Source organism: Bison bison, unplaced genomic scaffold (assembly GCF_000754665.1).
Source record: "Bison bison bison isolate TAMUID 2011002044 unplaced genomic scaffold, Bison_UMD1.0 scf7180017864460, whole genome shotgun sequence".
Classification (NCBI taxonomy): Eukaryota; Metazoa; Chordata; class Mammalia; order Artiodactyla; family Bovidae; genus Bison; species Bison bison.
This window is the reverse complement of record NW_011495022.1, coordinates 6,010,438-6,030,660: the sequence shown is the minus strand read 5'-3', so window position 1 is coordinate 6,030,660 and position 20,223 is coordinate 6,010,438. Positions and strand designations below refer to the sequence as shown.

The 20,223-nt window shown below is 38.5% G+C and overlaps 1 protein-coding gene across 1 annotated transcript in view; it reads right to left on the bottom strand.

The window, feature by feature from the left end:
* LOC105002943 (N-chimaerin) overlaps positions 1-20,223 on the bottom strand; it is a 48,523-nt gene that overhangs the window by 7,530 nt on the left and 20,770 nt on the right. Inside the window, exons 2-5 of the mRNA XM_010859803.1 lie at positions 15,234-15,318; positions 5,393-5,566; positions 4,592-4,669; positions 1,638-1,775 (exon numbers count right to left, since the gene is read on the bottom strand). Of these exons, the coding sequence (XP_010858105.1) occupies positions 1,638-1,775; positions 4,592-4,669; positions 5,393-5,566; positions 15,234-15,318 (475 nt within the window). The remainder of the gene's footprint in view (positions 1-1,637; positions 1,776-4,591; positions 4,670-5,392; positions 5,567-15,233; positions 15,319-20,223) is intronic.

The following is a 20,223-nucleotide window of genomic DNA, read 5'->3' as shown; positions in this document are numbered from 1 at the left end:
CACATCAAACAATCTTAGAGGGAAATGGAATTTCTACCTTAAGGGAAGTTTCTTACGATGTGCTTTCAAGAGCTCTCTGAGGGGTGACATAGGGAGCTTGCTGACTTCGCTGAATAGGAGGGCTGTTTCAGACACAAACCAAGAATGGTGACAACTGCTTTGGAAGGATAATAAAGAGGGGAGATTGTCCTCAGCAGCTTGGGTGGATATGGGGAAAGGCAGTGAGGTAATTTGGGAGTGAGGGGTGAAAGGCCTTAAGATCCATAAGGAGAGCTTAGATTTTTCTTCTAAGTAGATAAAGGTTATGCAGCATTCAGAACTGGGGTTTGAATCCCAGCTCTGTCCTTTGCTAACTGGATGCCCACAAGCCAGTCACATTTCACTGTTACTCCCGAGCCACATGGGGACAGAAACACTGTGCAGTGGAGCCCCATGCTGTCCTGGGGACTGGGGTAAACCGAGGTCTGAGCAGCCCTTCATGGCACAGGTGTGTGTCAAGTGCGTTCCAGATTAGCAGTTATGTGATTTCTCTCTCTGGGAGGAAACCTGTGCCCCACCAAACAAGAACCCGTAAGCGCCTTCAGACAATTTTCATGATCTGCCCTGAACGCATCCTGAATTCCCATGGAAGAGATAGAGTCTTGTGGCTTCTAACATGAATGCTTGTAAAAAATCAGTGCAATTCTCACAGCTGTTCTCTACATGAGAGCTTGAACTGACCCGCGAGGAATCAGGGCTCCATGGAACTAACCACAAAAATTCTCAACATGAGCTCTGAAGGGAAACTGAAAATTAGAACAAAGAAAGTTTGTACTTCATGAAATTCCAAAATCAAAAAGCAAATCAGTGTTACTAAGGAAGTGATGTTATTATTTAAAGATCAAGACAACATATGGTTTTTAAGAGAGAGAGCAAACGACGGAAATAGCCTATCTTTTCAGAAAAAAAAAAAAAGGTAATGCCAACACTTAAAATCTGTTAAGAATTCCCTTCTTTAAAAAAAAAAAAGTGTGAACTACAGGTATGATTTTTGCACCATAAATAAAATTTGGCAAATGAGCCTTTGCTTTTTCTCATTTTCATCTTAACTAGAGCTTATTTTTTAACTTTTTAAAAAGTTAACTTTTTAAAACTTTTATTTCTTAACATTTGATCTAAAACAGAGCTTCTTAAAGTATAATCTATGAACCTGAGCCAGTCTGCAAACTGTTACTGGCGTGTCACAGGATAAGGACAGAAACTGAAAGTAAGAATTTATATATTTTATAGCAGTCTGACAGAGTCATCTTTGTGTTTGCTGAATCTAACAACAGATAGTTGGTATTTTTTCAATTTGTTTTTCTAGTTATTTTTATTTTACTTTACAAAACTACTGTTCATGTCTAGGAGAACTGGTGTTAAGCCTTACTGTGGAAAGTAAAGGTTACAAATTACAAAGATGCTTCTGATGGTAGAAGTCATAAATAACCTATGTTAGAGAAGAGTTCAAAATTCTTGTGAGTACATTAGCCATGGAGAGAGGCCAGGGAGAAACATTTCATAAAATGCATTCAAGATACTCAGCAGAAAAAAACAGGAGATGTGATTACCTAGAAGAGACGATTTTTCAGGTTACAAGCGCATGCCTACATACTTACTGGCGGACTCTATAAACTTAGGGTAGGCGTCATATGTGATGAGTGGAATCGGCAAATCCCTGAAGTACAGTTTCAGTGCACCAGTGATAATGTTGATATCTTCATACATGTTCACAGAAATATCTGCTTTCTCACCATCTTTGAAGGATGTTAAAAGAAACAGAAGTAAATATCTGGATTCATAGCACTTTTAACAAATAACATTTTTGTACACTGTTAAAGATTCATAATGCTTCAGTTTTAAACATCAAATTCACTGTGCTGATACATGTGTGTTTTTTTTCTGTGGAAGACAACCTGAATTTTTTATTCTAAAGTTATTTATTCTTCCACGATTTATGATGGAGGGGGATAGTAGAAGATGACTGAGGTTAACAAAAATATTTTAAAATTTCGTGAGAATTCCTAGAGGAATATTGTGGGGTAACTTTTTCTTTCTTTTTAAAATAAACATAGAGAATGTGAAAAATAACAACTGAGGTCCTCCCAACTTATAAAAGACCCAGCACAAAAGGCCGCCTTCGATTCACCCTGGGTTCTCATACATAATGTTCGCTCTTGCCTGAGCCCCGGGGATAGGAGAATTAGTGAGAAGGAAAGGCAAAACAAAACTCTAGAGTGTTGCGATAACAAGAGAAGAAATTATAAAACACAGGAATGTTTTAAACTTGCTGGGCCTTAACCCTGAAGGAAAGCTGGCCTTCCTTCAGGGTGACCCCTTCTGCCCTCCCCTGCACTTAGTACTCTGTTAAAACAGCTCAATTTTCATCTACTAAAGATTTAATTAGTTTCTACTCTGAGCTAGATCTTATACTAATTTCTTTTATTCCATTTGGCTTATGAAAGATTTCTAAGGATGAAAAAGCAGCCTCTTCCCCACAGAGCTATTAGAATGGCTAGAACCCGGAACACCGACAACCCAAATGCTGACAAGGATGTAGAGCCCCGGAACTCTCTCTGGTTGCTGGCAGAAATACAAAGAGGAGCTGGCACTTCAGAAAGCAGGCAGGTGCTTGCAAAGCTAAACAAACACTTACCATATAATCCAGCAATCATACTCCTTGGTATTTACCCAAAGGAACTGAAAACTTTTGTCCACACAAAAACCTGCACATAAATGTTTCTAGCAGCTATATTTGCAATTGCCAAAAGCATGGAAGCAACCAAGGTGGCTTTCAATAAGTGAACTGATAAACTGTGGTATACCCAGACAAAAACAATATTATTCAGTGGTAAAAATAAATGAGCTCTCAAGCCATGAAAAGACATGGGGGAACTTTATGTGCACATTGCCAAGTAACAGAGGCCGGTCTGGAAAAGTTACATACTGAACGATTCCAACTATTTGACAATCTGGAAAAGGCAAAGCTATGGAGTCAGTAAGAAGATCAGCGGCATTCGGGGAGGAAGGGGAAGAAGAAGAACAGATGGAGTGCAAGGATTGTTACAGCAGTCAAAGTTCTGTACAGCACTGTAATGGTGGATACGTGACGTTACGCATTTGCCCAAAACCATAGAACTGTACAACATAAAGAAGAACTTTAATGTAAACTACTGACTGTAGTCAGTAATAATGTATTGACATCAATATTGGCTCACAATTATAACAGACTGTATTATATGAATGAGAGATGTTAATAGAGGAAACTGTGGGCAGGAGCAAGAAAGGAGGGGTTATATGGCAAATCTCCCACTGCCAGTGGCTGGGAATGGACTTGATCAGTTGTTACCTTCCGGAGAAAAAGAAATGCCTCTTAACATTCAATCTTGTTTAGATTCAGGGTTGTTCCCGATGTCATTTCTTCACCTCATCTCCAATCTTGTCAAATATGTGGGCTGACCTAGATTTCTTCTGTGTTGATGATAATATCTCATTTATTTTGTCTTCTACCTCTGTTGGCTGTTAGAGGTCTGTGATGGGAGAGGAGTGTGATGGAACCAGAAGTGCGTACTTGCAAAGAAAAGGGTCTCTTCACCATCACAACTCCCGTTCTTTTTACTTCCTATATTCAAGCTTACACTCTTTGGTACCATTTATTCCAGTGCTCAACACAAAGACAAATCGGAGAACCATGGGAACAAAACCTTAATTTAAATGTTAAAAGAAAATAAGCTGCGCTGAGCTTTTCTTTGGCTGGGCCCCTCCTCCCACAGAGGGGTCTGATGCCAGAAGGTCTTTAGGTCCTCTCAGATTCTTGCCCCAACACATGAGATTGATTTTTTTTTTTTTTTCCTGGTTGGCCTTTCAAATCCACATATTTTGGCAGTTTTGTGATACTGGAGATTTAACACAATATTTCAGCATAACAATGTTGGAGAGAAGACTACTTTGACCATGTAATACCATTCCAACAGTCAATTAGCTGGGAAGTGCTAAGCATGCATGCCAACTTACAGGAAAATTCACAAAGCTTCTCCTTTTTTACCAAATAGATCATATCAACTCAGAAGTAAAGCTTTCAGGAAGTAAGTTAATTAGCACATGTGGTCAAAACCCTACATTTCTTAAATGAAAATTAATGAGCTTGAACTTGGATGACAAGATGCTGGGGAGGCATGCACAGCAGGCAGAGTTAGGTCAGCCACCACAGACCTGGGAAATCTGAGCTCTGTAATGACTTAGATTCCTTCCTCTCCCACCTACTTCCACTGTTTTTTCCATGGTTTCTGGTAAATTTAATTGCTCTGTATATATTTTGGTGAACATGGACCAGCCTTGGAGACTCCAATATTGGTAATATAGTTAAATTTTACACTTCCTTCTCATCCTGAAATTTAATAGGTTAATACTTACAACTAATACAGAAATTATAAAAATTATAAGCTAAGTTATTTTATTTGGCATAATAATAAATAGTGATTTAGAAAAACAATGGAAAGAATAAAATAAGAAATTATGTCTCTTTGGGTAGAGTATTATTGTCCTAAGGTAATGAACCTGCTGGAAAACACACCTCTGTCAAAAGCCATCTTGACATCTTCAATTAGGTCACTAAATCCTGAGACTCGGTACAGTCCTTCAGAATTAAGACCTGTAAAAATAGAGCAGAGGAGCTAATTAGTCTCTTTGGGGTAAAGTCCTTTCCTCAGATTTTAACTTTTTCTCATACTTCAGGTTAGGGAAGCAATGTGTCAGGAAGAATGATGAAACATATATGTTTAGAAATATGTATGTTTAGAAACCTCTTCATACTTTTCTCCTAAAATAAAATCGTTTTACTCACAGTTCTTTAATTCTGACGTACTCTCGCCTGAATATCTGTAATTTGGCTCATCATTTTGTCTAACTAGATCAAATGCCTTAAGTCTTAAGGGAAATAATTTCACCACCACTGCCATACCATAAATTCTTTTACATAAGAGAAGACTGAGATCAACTATATTAATAGGCCCGTAGCAATTATCTCCAAAGTGGCAGAGACTAATTAGGGCGTAGTTCTGGATTTTGGTTGTTTGGCCTGTTTTAAACAGAGCATTTATTTCTTTGCTTTTTGGACCTAAGCAAAGTATAAAAACTGAAAAAAGAACTGGCATTTATATGTCAAATTTTACAGACTGGGAGAATCATCCATAAATATATTTTTAAGCATATTTCTTATAACTGGTTAAGTGTACCTTGAAATCATGTTGGTAATTACTTGTTAACTGCTTTCAGACGTCCAGATTAGTATCTGGAACCATTCCCCCTAACCTGCAGAAGGAAGCCTGGCTGTGCAGGGGGCTGTGGCTGCTCTGAGCCGCTGGAAGCACCTCACCTCGAGCTTCGATCTCCCTGATGCACATGTCCACCACCATGGGCCGCTTGGTGGTGCGGGCTTTCACGAGCGTTGTCAGGTCACAGCTGTACACCTTCTTGACATGTTTCAAGTCTGGCTTACAGTCATTTGGGACCATCTTGGAACACTGCTTATGAACATTCAAACCACAATCTGAAGAATTTAAAAAGGAAAAATTCATTATTATTTTCAGAATTTTGAGTGTTCTGGAGTGTTTATTTTGGCAAGACACTTCAACCTGAATTAGGTTTAAAGACTAGCTTTCAGCCAGCAGAGTGAGGGGAACATTCCTCTCATTCTCTCTTTTGGAAAATTTTGATTTTAAGTTAGAAGACTAGAATTCCAGCTCATGTTCCATCATTTACTCACTGTATGATCTCAAGAGAATACCAACCCAGACCAAAGTTAATAAGTGTTCAATTAAATGTCTACAAAATGTAATATTATGCCAATTAAAAACTTATCCATTTCTTTAAAGTTACATAAAAATTATATTCAATGTGGGATATAACTGCATTTTAACAAATCTAATATGAGGTGGAAGTGAACCCCCAAAAGTAAAGAGTATCCAAGGGCCCTCTTAAAATGATGCTGATCATATTTATATATACTCATAGCTCTTTAAATATATGCATATGATAATGATATAGAATACATCTAGATAGCTAAAAGTAGCTATAGTTATTATTTGTTACTGCTATCATCAACAGCTTACTAATGCCAAGCACACTATTTCAAGTGCTTTACATTATTTAAACTCACAAATTTCTATAAAACAGGTTTTATTCTCTTTTATAAATGTGATGAAACCAAGCACATAGGTGTTAAGTAACTTACCTACAGCGTTTAGTACATTGTGGAGCCAAGATTCAAGCCTACAAAGATTGTAATGTCCACGATTTTAACACCTATACCATACTGCCTCTACTGAAATTATTCCTTTGCTTTGTCATTTTATTGGGTTATAAATTCTAAAATGCCAGAGTCCAAATATTTTCTAGTTAACATTTTGAGACATTTTATTTTCAAGAAGAAGAGCACAATGGCATTTTAGAAGAAGCAGAGAGAAATACAAATATTTTGCTAAATTAGACTTAGGAGACATGGACTGTACCTGAATAATTTAACTAAATTTTGTCTTTCTGGTTTTTTGGTAAATGTTACCCGTTTGTTTTTAAGCTCATGAAAACTTGACACTGACCTCTTGTAAATCAAATTCAAGTGGGGTACACATAGTTTACAGCCAGGTCTTAATGGATTAGGGGCTTCCCAGGTGGCGGTAGTGGTAAAGAACCCTCCTGCCAATTCAGGAGATTCAAGAGATGCAGGTGTGATCTCTGGGTCGGTAAGATCCCCTGAAGGAGGGCATGGCAACCCACTTCAGTATTGTTGCCTGGAGAATCCTATGAACTGAGGAGCCTGGCAGGCTGCAATCCATGGGGTTGCAAAAAGTCGGACACGACTGAAGCGACTCAGCACACAATGCATTTGAAAACCATACAATGTGATTACCCTGTCTGTGGTCCTTGGGTAAGCTTCAGTTTTGCTTACTGTTTGGGCAGAAAGGGGAGCATAACATTCACCTCACAGAATTGTTATGAGAATTAAGGAGCCAATGTAGTCAAGGTGATTTGCATATTGTAAAATGTTAGACAAATACCGACAATGATCATCATCATGACCTTCGGTAAAGTTGCAATCGAGTTATATTTGACAGTAACAGTTAACAGAGACAAGGAAAATTAGCCATGGCTTAAAAATAAAATTGTTATTTCATCAAATATGTAGACACTGCCAATCTGACAAAAGAACTTAAAGCTTGTGGTGACTCTTAGGGAGGAAGTCCTATGTTCTGAGCATCGCCCAAGTGAAAAGACAGGTTTGGGTCTTTGCAGGGGTCTGTCTGTAAGTGAACAGCACCGGAGATAGCACGGCAGTGCTGATAGTGTCCCAACATGACCATCACTAAAGAACAACAGCTGCTGCTTCGAGTACGGAAAGGCTGCCAGGGATAGGAGCTCTAGTGTGCCATCTCAAGAAATGACCCAACATTGTTCTACATAGTCAAATAATGTCCAAATGAGTCCAGGACCCAAATCCTAAATTTCTCTTTATTCTATATTAGATATAAATAAAGTTTCTGATTCAATCATAAGGCAAATTGGTGGTAAAATGTCCACTTAAAAGACCTCACTTCCCCTGAACATTTTAATGTTTTGGACAGCTTCTATAATTTAGAGCTAGATCTATTGATGTGTGCTTTTGAATGACTTACTTAAAATTTTCTGTGACTTATACAGAATGGGAATAATAATAGTATTTATCCATTAATATTGGATCTACTATTAGGTTCTATTATTATGTTAATGAGAGGCTGTACATTTCTCTGTTGTTATTCAGAAGAAGGAAGTAACTCTGAGGGGCCTTTCCTAGGCAGTGCCCCAGGGTTCCTTGAATGGCACTATCATGACCAGCTTAGGGTCAGGAGCTAGGCTGACCTCTAGGCCAATTCTGTTTGTCAGATGTGAATGCCAGGTCCTGAAAAGGACTGGGATGTTGGGGTTATAGCTGCTTCCTCATCTACACAGTTCTTAGTACATTTCATTTACAGAAAAGTACCTCCAAGCAGGCACATCATTTTTCTCTGACTGCTTTACCAAATCTGGGGAGTTGCAGCCACTGATTTCTCAAATATCTTTACCCTTCCCACTTATTATTCCTCTCCTGGGATTCCAACAACACAAATGTTAAATCTTGTTACTGTCCTACAGGTCTTTGAGGCTCAGTTCACTTTTTAAAATCTATTTTCCCCTCTCATTTAAGTTGGATAATTTCTATTGATCTATTTTTCAGGTTCATGGATTCCTGCCTCTGACATATCCAATCTATCAATACTTCTGAGCCCATCCTGTGGGTATTTTGTTCATAAATTTCTCAGTTCTAAAACGTCCACTTAATTCTTTCTTATATCTTTATTTCTTTCTGATATTTCCTATTTTTCATTTGTTTCAAGAGTCTTTCTAATTGCTTCTTGGAACATTTTTATGAATGCTGTTTTCCTTATCAGATAATTCCAACATCTATCTATATCATCTCAATATTGGTGACTATTGACTGTCTTCTTTCATCTGAGTTGAGATTTTCCTGGTTGCTGGTAATGAAGTATAATTTTGAACTGCATCCTGGATATTTTGAGTGTTATAAGACTGTGTGGTCCCTCCTGAAATCTTCAACTTTAGCAGGTAGTTAACCTGTTTAGATTTAGAATGCACATCCTGGCACACTATATAGGCTGTGTTTCAAATGTCAACCTAGTTTACAAAGCCTTTGTAATGCTTTTGCAGTGTTATTTTGCCCACCAAACTTGTATGTTATTCAAATGGCAGGACTCTACCCCACATTCTGGGCAGGGAAGAGGTCCTAGTCATTACGGCAGGGCGGAGAAGTCTTGGTTTGCCTCCATGCCTGGTTGGGGAGAAGTATTGTGCTGCATGAACTGCAGGGTGGGTACTAAAGACAGAGTTCTGATCGTGGTCTCAGCTGCCTCATTACTGCAGGGCAGGGGTGGAGACAGGGCTCTGCCTGTAGATTTAGGCTGAATGGGCGCTACTTCTACTTGAGGGTGAGGATGAAAGTCAGGGTTCCACCCACAGGCTCAGCCAAGGAAGGGTACCACTTTCTTCCTGCAGGATGGTGGGGGGAAGACTCACAGGAGAGAAGTACAACCCTGTTACTGCAGAGTGGGATGGAAAACAGGTATCTACCCACAGGCTTCTGCCGCAGTATCCACGGGGGCGGGGGGCAATGTGGCTTTGTCATGGTGTCCACCTGGAGAATGCAGATGCACTAAAAGGTTTCTATCTGGCTCAGCTGCCCTTTCCCCAAGACTGTGCATAGGAGAGCTGGTTCTCTCGGGATTATTTTTTTGTGTCTGCTGGCATTTATGACTCGTGGGTGTCTCTAGTGCTCAGGCTGGGATACACAAGCGTTAAAAAAAAAATCCAAAATACCACCAGGCAACTGACTTCTGAGTTCTCTGAGTCCTGAGGTCCCTAATCAGCCGCCACCCCCCACTTTTTTTTTAATGTGGACCATTTTTTAAAGACTTTTATTAGTTTGTTACAATCTTGCTTCTGTTTTTTATGTTTTGGTCTTTTGACCCTGAGGCACATGGTAACTTAGCTCCCTGACCAGGGATCAAACCTGCACCCCCTGTGTTGGAAGGCAAGAAGTCTTAACCACTGGACAACCAGGGAAGTCCCAGCCTTCCTTCTCATACCGAACTTTCACAGTCTTCTGATAGCTGACATACATATTCTTTTGTTATCATCATTGTGAGGAATAAAACAAAGCCTATTTATTCATCTCGTCTAGCACTGGAAAAACTTACATAGTATTTTAGAAGTATAAAAGTCGGCAGAGCTTCATTATCTAAAAATAATGCTGAGGTACTTTAAGTTACTTTAATGCTTTAAGTGTGTGCACAGAAGTCACAGAACCAGCTGGAAAGGGCTGGTATTAATAACCTATCCCACTGTCTTCATTTCAAAAAGACAGTGAAGCTCAGAGAGGCTAAAGGATTTGTTTGAAAGTTACTCCGCCAGAAAGTGGTAGAAAGGAGATTTTAACCTTGGCTTCTTAATTCCTAGACTGTGCTCTTCCCACTCAGTGATACATGTCACTTTTCACTAGCAGTACACCATGTATGCTGAGTTATTATTTTCAGGGCTGAAGATGAATTTGCTATTTTCAACCTTTTATTCAATAATGTGTGTGGTTTCTATTATTTGTTGTATATACTTAAGTTTAAAAGACACGGCTGTATTTTACTGTTATATAGGTATCGATACATGATTTGGCAAGGACGTTTAAAAAGCAGTGATAAAACCTACCCATTATATCTTATTTTGTCACATTCTTTCCTAACTATAAACTGTAAATGGAAATCCAGTAGAAAGGAAACAGTAAAATTTGAATGTATCCACAGAATATCAAAATATCTGAATGGCACTAATGGTCTGATACTAACTTTTTTTCCTTTGAGTGTTTGCAGTTCTCTCTCATTTTAAACACCAGCAAATGCCTAATTTATTTGTGATTCACTGAACACTGGATAAAGTGATGACTATGGTCAGATTTAGGTATTTAATGAGGATGGAAATGCTTTCTGATATTCTTTCTTCTATTTGAATAAGATTAAACTATGGGACAATATATTATGCTCAATTTTTAGAATTTCAAAGGCCAAATTTTTGGCAGGATTGGATATGAAGTCCTTCAGAGGACCAAAGGATAGGGCAAAGTCATTAAAATAAAGCATCTTTATACCCTTAAGTTCACAGTGCAATATACCAGCTCTGAGCGTGCTCTGAAAATTGCTGCTTCAGGGACTAGCAGTATATCAATATTTCAGTTTGCCATTAAGACTTTATTTGGTTTTCATACTTATTTATTAAAGTCATATAACTCCTATATAGTTCCATTTCTCCCAGGGAAGCTCTACACTATAAATTAAAAAAAAAAAATCCATAAAAGATTATTTCATTTGTTGCATCTCTTGGCTTGGCAGGTTATTTTTATGTTACAATTAAACCACATTGTCCCCTCCCAATTCTTCAAGTTAATAAGCACAGAATAAACACAAGAAAGGAGGAATGAGAAATTCAAAACATAACCTATCCTTATAAAGTATTTCTGTTAGACTACTAACTTGAAGTTACTGTCAGATTTTCTGGGCTTGAGTTCTCCCCAAAAAATGTGTTTTATATCTAAAAAGCACAGAAACCTATTTTTTGAAATACATAGCTGATATTTATATTCTACTGAGAGGATTAAGGGGTAATATTAATATGTGTTTTGAAAAGAAAGGTAATTATTCATTCTTTTCTATGAGTGTTCCCATTTTAAATAACTGCAAATAGAAGTTTTTAAACATGTCTCGTAGTTGATCCCACTACCACCCCAGAATAGTGGGACTAGCTCATTTTTAACATGCATTAGAAGGCCTTATTTTCACAAGCAAAATTGAGAATATTTTGCTTTTGGGAATATTTATGAAAATACTGCTTTCATGTATAAAAGGAGCTATATGAAAGTCTTAGGCAAGTCTGACCAATTTCTCATTGGATTACAAGGACAACTGTAACTTTTTAGATACAATCAAAGCAGTAATTAAAAGACATTACTTCCCTTTCTCTAACCTAAGAGTTAAGTGCTTTATACACAAAGCAATAAATACATTTTATTATTAGGAAAAAACTGCTGCTATTTCCTTTTGAGGGCTGGCAGCAATGACAATGATACACTGGAAAAATGAAGTCACTTTCCTAAATAACAAACACTAAGCTGATACGTCTGATTTACAATTATCATCCGGCTTAACTTCTTAGAATATTCTGGGCAGGCTAAATGAAAACAATTCAGGAATGCTGGTGGAATAATGGTCTTTTTAATGAGAGGGATGTTTGATGATCTCAGTGATTATATAATAATAATAGATTACTTTAACCTATAAGCTTACATTTCATAAAGGAAAAATGGTCTCGTAATATTATTCTATCTGAACGACAATGATCCTTTGCCCTTTACTTTTGAACGCTACTTACTTTGCTCATAACTATTTTAGTAGGAGGAGCAGTGCTCCCAAGCTGCAGTTAGATGGTCCCTTGCAATGTCGTTTTACTCACTTTAAAGAAGCGAGAGTAAGGCAGACTGTCGTAGCAGGGATGTTTAACGCAGACTGTGGGGCTTTGGAGAGCACATCTGCAGTGACTGCAGGCCCATGCCTACCCTCGCTGTTCCCTCGGTTGTCCTTGTCTGTGTGGGCTGCTGAGCAAGCCTAGAGTGTTGGGTCCTGAAGGGACAGCTTGCTCGCTATTGGCTGCCAGCCTGGTGACTGGAACAACACCCAACACTTTATATAATGTTTTAAAAAAAAGGGGTGGTGGGATACAAAATTGCTGCTCTTGCCAAACATTATTTAAAAGTTCCTGACAAGCTCTCTTCTGCCTTGGTGGATTTTGAAGAAAAGAAAGCAAGCTGTCAAAAGCAGAAAAATACATCTCTTTTCTGAGAAGTTGTAAGCAAGCCACTTTTCTTTGGAAGTACCAGCTTTAATGTTCAGTGGCTAGTGTATTAGTTTACTATTGCTGCTGTAACAAATTACCATAAACTCAGGGGTTTAAAACAATACAAGCGTATCATCTAACAGTTCTAGAAGTCGGAAGTACAAAATCAGTTTCACTGGACTGAAATCAAGGCCTTAGCTAGCCTGTGTTCCTTCTGGAGGCTCCAGGGAAGAATCTGTTTCTTTTCTAGCTTTTTCCAGCTTCCAGAGGCCACCTGCATTCATTGGCTCGTGGCCCCCTTCAAAGCCAGCTGTATAGCATCTTTGCTCTTTCCTGACCTCTGCTTCTGTGCTTGTATCTTTTCTCTGAATCAGCCTCTACTGCATCGCTCTTCTAGGGACTCTTGCAATTATGACTACATTGGGCCCATTCTGACAATCCACAGGACTCTCCTCATCTCCATCTCAAATTCCTTAACTTGGTCACAGAGTCTCCTTTGCCATGAAAGGCAAGACCTATGCCATGGGCACAGGTTCTGGTGATTAGGAAGCAGACATTTTTGGGCAGCCAGTGTTCACCCTACCATAGTTCTTTCTCTCTTTAAATTATTAATTCTTTGCATTTTGTTTTAAATAAAGTAGATGGCTCAAAAATCAGGATGAGCCATTTTAGATGAAAGAATCTCACTGTCAATCTAAATGTAATTAGTCATAGAATAATTCAAATCCCAACCTTCCACATTTAAAAACTGGGTTGACCTGTTTTATACAGCTCAGTAATACAGTTCCAGTCACATAGAATATAATGCTTTTGAAGGCAAGATATAACATAAAACCAATAAGCTTTTCTTTACATTCTTGACCTTTACTCACAATAAAAACAAAAGGCTATTCAAGTCAGTGCCTATGGGATGGGATGAATCATTTTATTTCTTTTCCTTCACATTATTACTATCATAAACATTCCAAAACATTTCTTTCAAATATGATTTTGGACTGTAGCATACTGCCAAAAATTATTCATATGTGTGGTGCTAGTTTTCTGCCAATAGCTAACTCAGAATTCTCATGCAGATGGCCTTCACTCTTTCAAAACATACATGATACACACCATCACTCTAGTCAAAGAAAAGCTTTTGAGTTAGTGATAGTCATAAAGTGTTTGAAAACCATTGTAGTCTCAGCTGGTCAAGGTTATGTCATAAAGGCAAACCAAGCTTATCGAGACCATCATTCTTTGAACAGGTGATCTGTGCTTTGGAAAGTGTATGTCATTTGCCTTTGAAACACCATGACAATGTGGTTGATCTTAACTACACCACTATGTTCCACTGTGGTCCCCTCCAGTTCGAGGCTCAACCATAGCCTTCCCAGTGATGCTTCCTCATAATGACTCTGGGCAACCACCAGCCAGAAAGCTAATGTTCTCATTTACTCTCTGGGCAGAAACCTGCAAATGGGGCTGTCAGTCCTCTAGGATGATGGAGGAATTAGACTGGCTGAGCTGAGGCTCTCCTTGAAGGACACCTTTGCACAGTTCAAAGTCAAGGCGTGGGGAATTCTTACCGCTCCATGTGGCAGAGAAGTCCATGAATGGATCTGGCTAGTGACATAAGCCTGGAACCTTATCATGCCTTAGTGGTGCTAAGGAAGTCGAAGGTTGTGGGGGGGAGGGTAACTTGGAATGCTCACATGCAATGCATACTTATCTTGCTATTCAAAGAAAATGCAATTGAGAAATAAAAAAATCAGACTCTAGAAGTTTCTGCACATAATGGACAACAAAAATATTCCATTAAGAATCATGCCACAAAAGAAATGTGGATTTTTACAGTGCTAAGTTTGACAATTACTTCAGTTACCTTCAAAATACTTTACTCTTCATATACATATTTACAGTTAAACTTCATGCAAAAAACATGTAAGAACATATTTTTTAGCTTTAAAATTTAAATAGCAGAAACTTCTATGACCTAATATCACACACTTGAAACAAATAATAATTTTTAAGTCTGTGCCAGAATTTAGAGCAGTTGAGTAAATGGCCAGTACTCAGTATAGTTGTTATATACAAATGAATTTCACATGATTTCAGTAACACTTATTTCATAAAGCATTTCAATAAATCCCTGAGTTGGTTATTTATGTGGAAATCTTACAAGTTTCTAAATTTAAATCTAAAATACTATGGTCATATGTTATAAAAAGGATTTGGCAAATTCAAGCTTTCAAAATATCAAAAACAAAGTATCAGTGACTAAGTGGTTTTTCAAAATATGATAATCATCTTTGAAGATAAATTCACAGGTTTTTAAAGCTTCAATTTGATTTCACAAAATTTAGTAAGGACAATTCAGCTTAACAAGCTTTTTAAAATTCAGTTTCTAAGGCAACAATCATAGGTCCCTGTACATTGCTTTTAAAAAAAAATCATTTTTACAAATTTAGTTACTGCAACATCAAAGGCAAGGCAAATTTAACTGCCTTACTTTTACCTCCTTTTATCAGACTTTCTGAACAAGATGACTTCCCTCTTTTTAATGGACCAGACTGCTGCCCATTAAGTACAGGAAGGTTAAAGGCAGATAAAATATCAATATCCAAAGGGGATGCCTGAGATGTCAATGGCCTATTGCATGTTAAGAGCAAATAGGGATTCAGCCCATTTTATGCACCTAACAGCCAGTCTCCTCCTAAGTTATTCCTTATTACTTCATGTCTTACTCAATAAAGAGAAAAGGGACGAGCTCTTACCTGCACATTTCACTCCCTGAGCAATGAGCCCCCACATGAAGTTGGCACAGTATTCACACCAGTGTGGCCCTCTGAATGTGTGGACCTGAAAAAGAGTAGTGACACGTGGCCGGGGGAAACCATACATGAGATTATTTCCCTTCAAAGCACTCATACGCAAGTCACGGTTAGTGTGAAGAGGCACAGTACGGTTACATTTACAAAAACCTTGGTTGAGTGGAACTAAGCATTTAAAGTTTCTTTCAGAGCTTGATTTTCTCTTTGTTTTAGAAATGGTGATAAATCAAGCCAATATCCTGTGATTTACTTTTGAAAACAGTTTTTACAGTGGAACTTTCCAACTGGTTCCCTCCAGCTGTAAGCAGTTTCATCTACATGTTATACAAGCACTGGCGTATTCTGAGCGCTACAGCACAGAGGAGGAGGAGGAGGAGGAGTGATGTAAAGTCTGTCTGGATCCTGTAAGGATTTTGTTGGATGATCCTCCTTCTGTTCTCTGTGATCACAGTTGGGGCCATGGGTGTTGAAGGTGATATTTAGTGACTGGTCACAACAGAATAATCAAAAAGGACCAATTTCTGTTCAAAACTATTTTGATACTTACTATGTTAGCAAAGAAAATATATTTTAGAAACTATAGAAGTTACAGTTAATCAGAATCCCTGTTTGAGTACAGTAATTACTCACTCATCTTCCCAGCTCATAAAAATTTTACTGCAGTAGATTCTTTTATCCCTAAGAAAGGAACCCCCAAAGAATTCAAACACTAAGATACCTATAGACTTTATGCATAGGAAAGAGAAGCCATTTTAGCTTAAGCCAGATGAAAAACACTGGTAGAATAGAAAAACAATACATCCAAATCCTGAACATTAAAGAATAAAGGAAAAAATATTTTGAATATTAACACTTTAAGACTTCTGAGCAAATATTGGCTGAAAATGTATTCAAGAAACAGGTTAGAAGAAAAGGGAGAGGGAACAAGGAAGTTACTGATCTGCATCAATTACATTTACTTGAGATAATTTCTTATATATATGATTTCCTCCAGCAGACAATAGTAATACAAGAGTCAAAACCATAATGTGACAATATGATTTGCAAACAATGAAACTACAATGAAACAATGAAATTACAGCTAATATTGTCACTTTTACTGCTGTTCTGTTTATGTACTGAATTGGTCTTAGAAACCAAGTGATTTTTTTTTTTTTGCTTTGTTTTTGCTTTTTGTTGTTTACCTATTTTATATATAGTGGTATGTACATGTTAATCCCAGCCTCCTGATTTATCCCTCCCTCCTGATTTATCCCTCCCCTGGCCCCCTTTCCCCTTTGGTAACCATAAAATTGTATTCTGTGTCTGTGAGTTTCTGTTTCGGAAATAAATTCATTTGTGTCTTTTTTTTTTTCTTTTAGATTTCACATATAAAGGATATCATACATTTGTCTGGCTTCACTCAGTAAGATAATCTCTAGGTTCATCCATGTTGTTGCAAGTGGCATTATTTCATTCTTTATGACCGAGTAGTATCCCACTATAAGTATGTACTGCATCTTCTTTATCCATTCCTTTGTCAATGGACATTTAACTTACTTCCATGTCTTGGATATTGTATATATACTACTGCAATGAACATTGGGATTCTTGTATCTTTTTGAATTATGGCTTTCTCTGGATATATGCCCAGGAGTGGGACTGCTGGGTCACATGGTAGCTCTATTTGTAGATTTTTAAGGACCCTCCATACTATTTTTTATAGTGGCTGCACCAATTTACATTCCCACCAACAGTATAGGATGGTTGCCTTTTCTCTAACCCCTCTCCAGCATTTATTGTTTATAGGCATTTTAAGGATGCCATTTTGACCCGTGTGAGGTGGTACCTCACTGTAGCTTTGATTGGCATTTCTCTAATAATTAGCAATATTGGGCATCTTTTCATATGTGTTTTGGCTATCTGTATTTCTTCTTTGCAGAAAGGTCTATTTAGGTCCTCTGCCTAGTTCTTGATTGGATTGTTTGTTTTTGATAGAGCTGTACGAGCTGTTGGTATGTTTTGGAAATTAATTCTTTGCTGGTCACTTCATTTGCAGATATTTTCTCCTCTCATGTATGTTGTTTTTTCATTTTGTTTATGGTTTTGTTTGCTGTGGAAAAGCCTTTAAGTTTAATTAGGTCTCACTTGTTTATTGGTAAGTGATTTTTAAGACTGATACAAATATATATATAAACTTCAAACTTAAGATGCCACTGAACATAAGACTTAACCTGAATATAAGATACATATATTCCATGTAGAGAAATCACCAATTAACTTAAGGCATGCCACTGATTATAAGCTTCATCCCAATTTCAGAGATGTTGAAAAAAACAAAAAACAAAAACATGTAGTAGAATCAATGAAATACGGTATATTAAAATTCAAAATACTACTGCTGGCCAAAATATCCATATAAGGCAGCAGTGGATAAACCAGGGTTCATTCCAAGCAGGTATGTACTTGTGGCTCTGGTAGCTGCCAAGTGAGCTCAAATACAAAACTTTGTGTTGATTTTGGGGGGGGTGGTAAAAAAAAAGGCGGCCATAATCCTGTCTATGTTTTTTATGGAAGTGTCAGGAATGCAGACACAGTTGCTTCTGGGTTGTTAATGATGTTCAGAGCCTGCAAACTGAAAGCATTTCCTGGAGTTCCTGAAGCTGAGCCCAAGATTAACATCCAGATAGTGTCTGATGTCTTTGTTTTTTCCTATGTTCCTCTGAGTGAATAAAACTGGATAAAGTATGCAATCTTGCTTTTAATCTGAGGCATATGAGTGAAATAGCACTGACTCATATTTTAAAAATTATATAGTCACAAAATAGCTATAGCACTGTGAAGTTATTTTTAGAGGCAATCTCAGGATAATCCAGTTTCACTTCACTTGGTAAGGTTAATAAACTGGACTAGAAGAGTGGAGAAGTCCTGGGTTTGTCCCTGCCGTTATTCACGATAAAAGGTGTTTAAGTTCCACTGGTGTGTAAATCACCGGAACAAAGAAGGGCTCTTGGCAAACGGCGCTGGGTACTGAGATGTTACAGACCCAGTTCCCTGCTTCGCCTTCACAAAGCGGTAGTGAATGTGGCCTTCTGAAAGCCGTGTGCCGTCTCTTCATATCACATATGCTGAAGAAACAGTTTCACTGACCCATGGCCCAGTGTTCTCTAATCAGGATCACACATGCATCTCAGAAAGCAACCTTTAGGAAATTGTTCTTGATTCAGTTCCTTCTCGGACAGGTTTTTATAAAGGCATCTTGCCACCTGGGGATGGTTTTAGTGGTGGTGGTGGTTTTAATTTTGTTTTCTTAAACCACTTGTAAGGCAGGTTGTATAGCTCTCAAGGAAATAGTTCTAGAAGTAGGCCTTGAAGCACCAGAAGCTTGCTAAACTAGTATTTGTGTAACAGGATTTAAATGAATTTCCTTTTGAATTTTTGTATCTAAAAATTATTATTTCTTAAATTTTTTGACTTTCCTAATGACACTGGATTGTACTTGTAAAAATTGAATATTGTAGTCTTTGTGTCTCTTTGATCCTCCTAAAGGTTATCAAAACAAATGGACATCATTCATGAATTAATCATTTACAAACATTAAGTGATGACATATACAAAATTTTTTTTGAAATATTGGCTCAAGGAATTCACCATAGGTTTCTCCTGCTAAATACAACATGAAAATCCTCTTCTGAAAGTGTCTGCAAAGTATAAGGGCAGCTGGGAAGGGGCGTTGCTTGGTTAAGATGAATGAGTTGAGGCTTCCGGGTGAGCACAATCAGGCTTAAATGGGGTTGTGTGTGTCAGAGGATGCATTAGGAAAGGCTGCTCCAAGGAAACCAGAGACACACCAGGAGCGAAACAACTGGATGTTTAGAGGACTGTGAGGCAGTTCAGTGTGGGTGGGGTGGGAGTGACTGGCGTGGCAGGAGCAGAGAGGGGCACATGGGGCCTCTTCCATACATGCAAACGTATACTTTGTTCAGTCAGCAATGCAGGGCCACTGAAGATTTTTAAGGAAAGTGACACAGTTAAGGGATCAAGGCTGGAGGAAGACACACCAGGCAGGCTGCTACAGCAGTGGTTCAGGTGCTGGATGATGTGGACCTGAACTCAGGCAGTGCTGACTGAGAGCGCGGAGGCAGGCTCAGTAGGACTTGGTAACGGACTGAGTCACAGGCAAGGGAGAGGAGGAGGACGGGGGCCAAGTCTTAGGCTTTGGGGCCTGCTGATGAGGGAAGATGGCATTAACAGGGGAACAGAAGCAGAGGAACAGGTCTGGGAGTGAGGTGGGAGGGGAAGAGTGGAAAGGATGGAGACAGAGGAGGTAGCTCATGGAGTAAGTTTCCTGTGGGCACCCAGTGGAGATGGGACCAGGGCAGAGGGACTAGCTGAGTAAGAGCAGACGACTCTTCCTCTTCCCCGAGGTGGGAGGGCCAAGGGTAAGGGGAGAGGATGGCTCTGCAGAGCAGCAGTGGGAGCCCAGGACCCAGAAGGCTAAGGGAGTGCATACTTGACAGTTTACAGCTGCTGTTGTGTTAGGAAGTAAGTTCAGTCATGAAGCAAATCAAGTTTAGAAAAAGTGGGGAATAGGAACTGGAACTGGTCAGAAATTCGGAGAAGGGCTGCTGTACTTGAAAGCAAGTCTCTTTCCTGGATGGCATTATAATCATATCACTGCTGTAACAGTGTAAAGTGCATTAAAGAAAAAGTGATGCACACTTTTTTTCCCCCTTCTTGGCAAAATTCTTTTGCTTGTCATTTGTTTTTTTTGTTGTTGTTTTTTAATTTTATTTTTAAACTTTACAATATTGTATTGGTTTTGCCAAATATCAAAATGAATCTGCCACAGGTATACATGTGTTCCCCATCCTGAACCCTCCTCCCTCCTCCCTCCCCTCCCTCTGGGTCGTCCCAGTGCACCAGCCCCAAGCATCCAGCATCGTGCATCGAA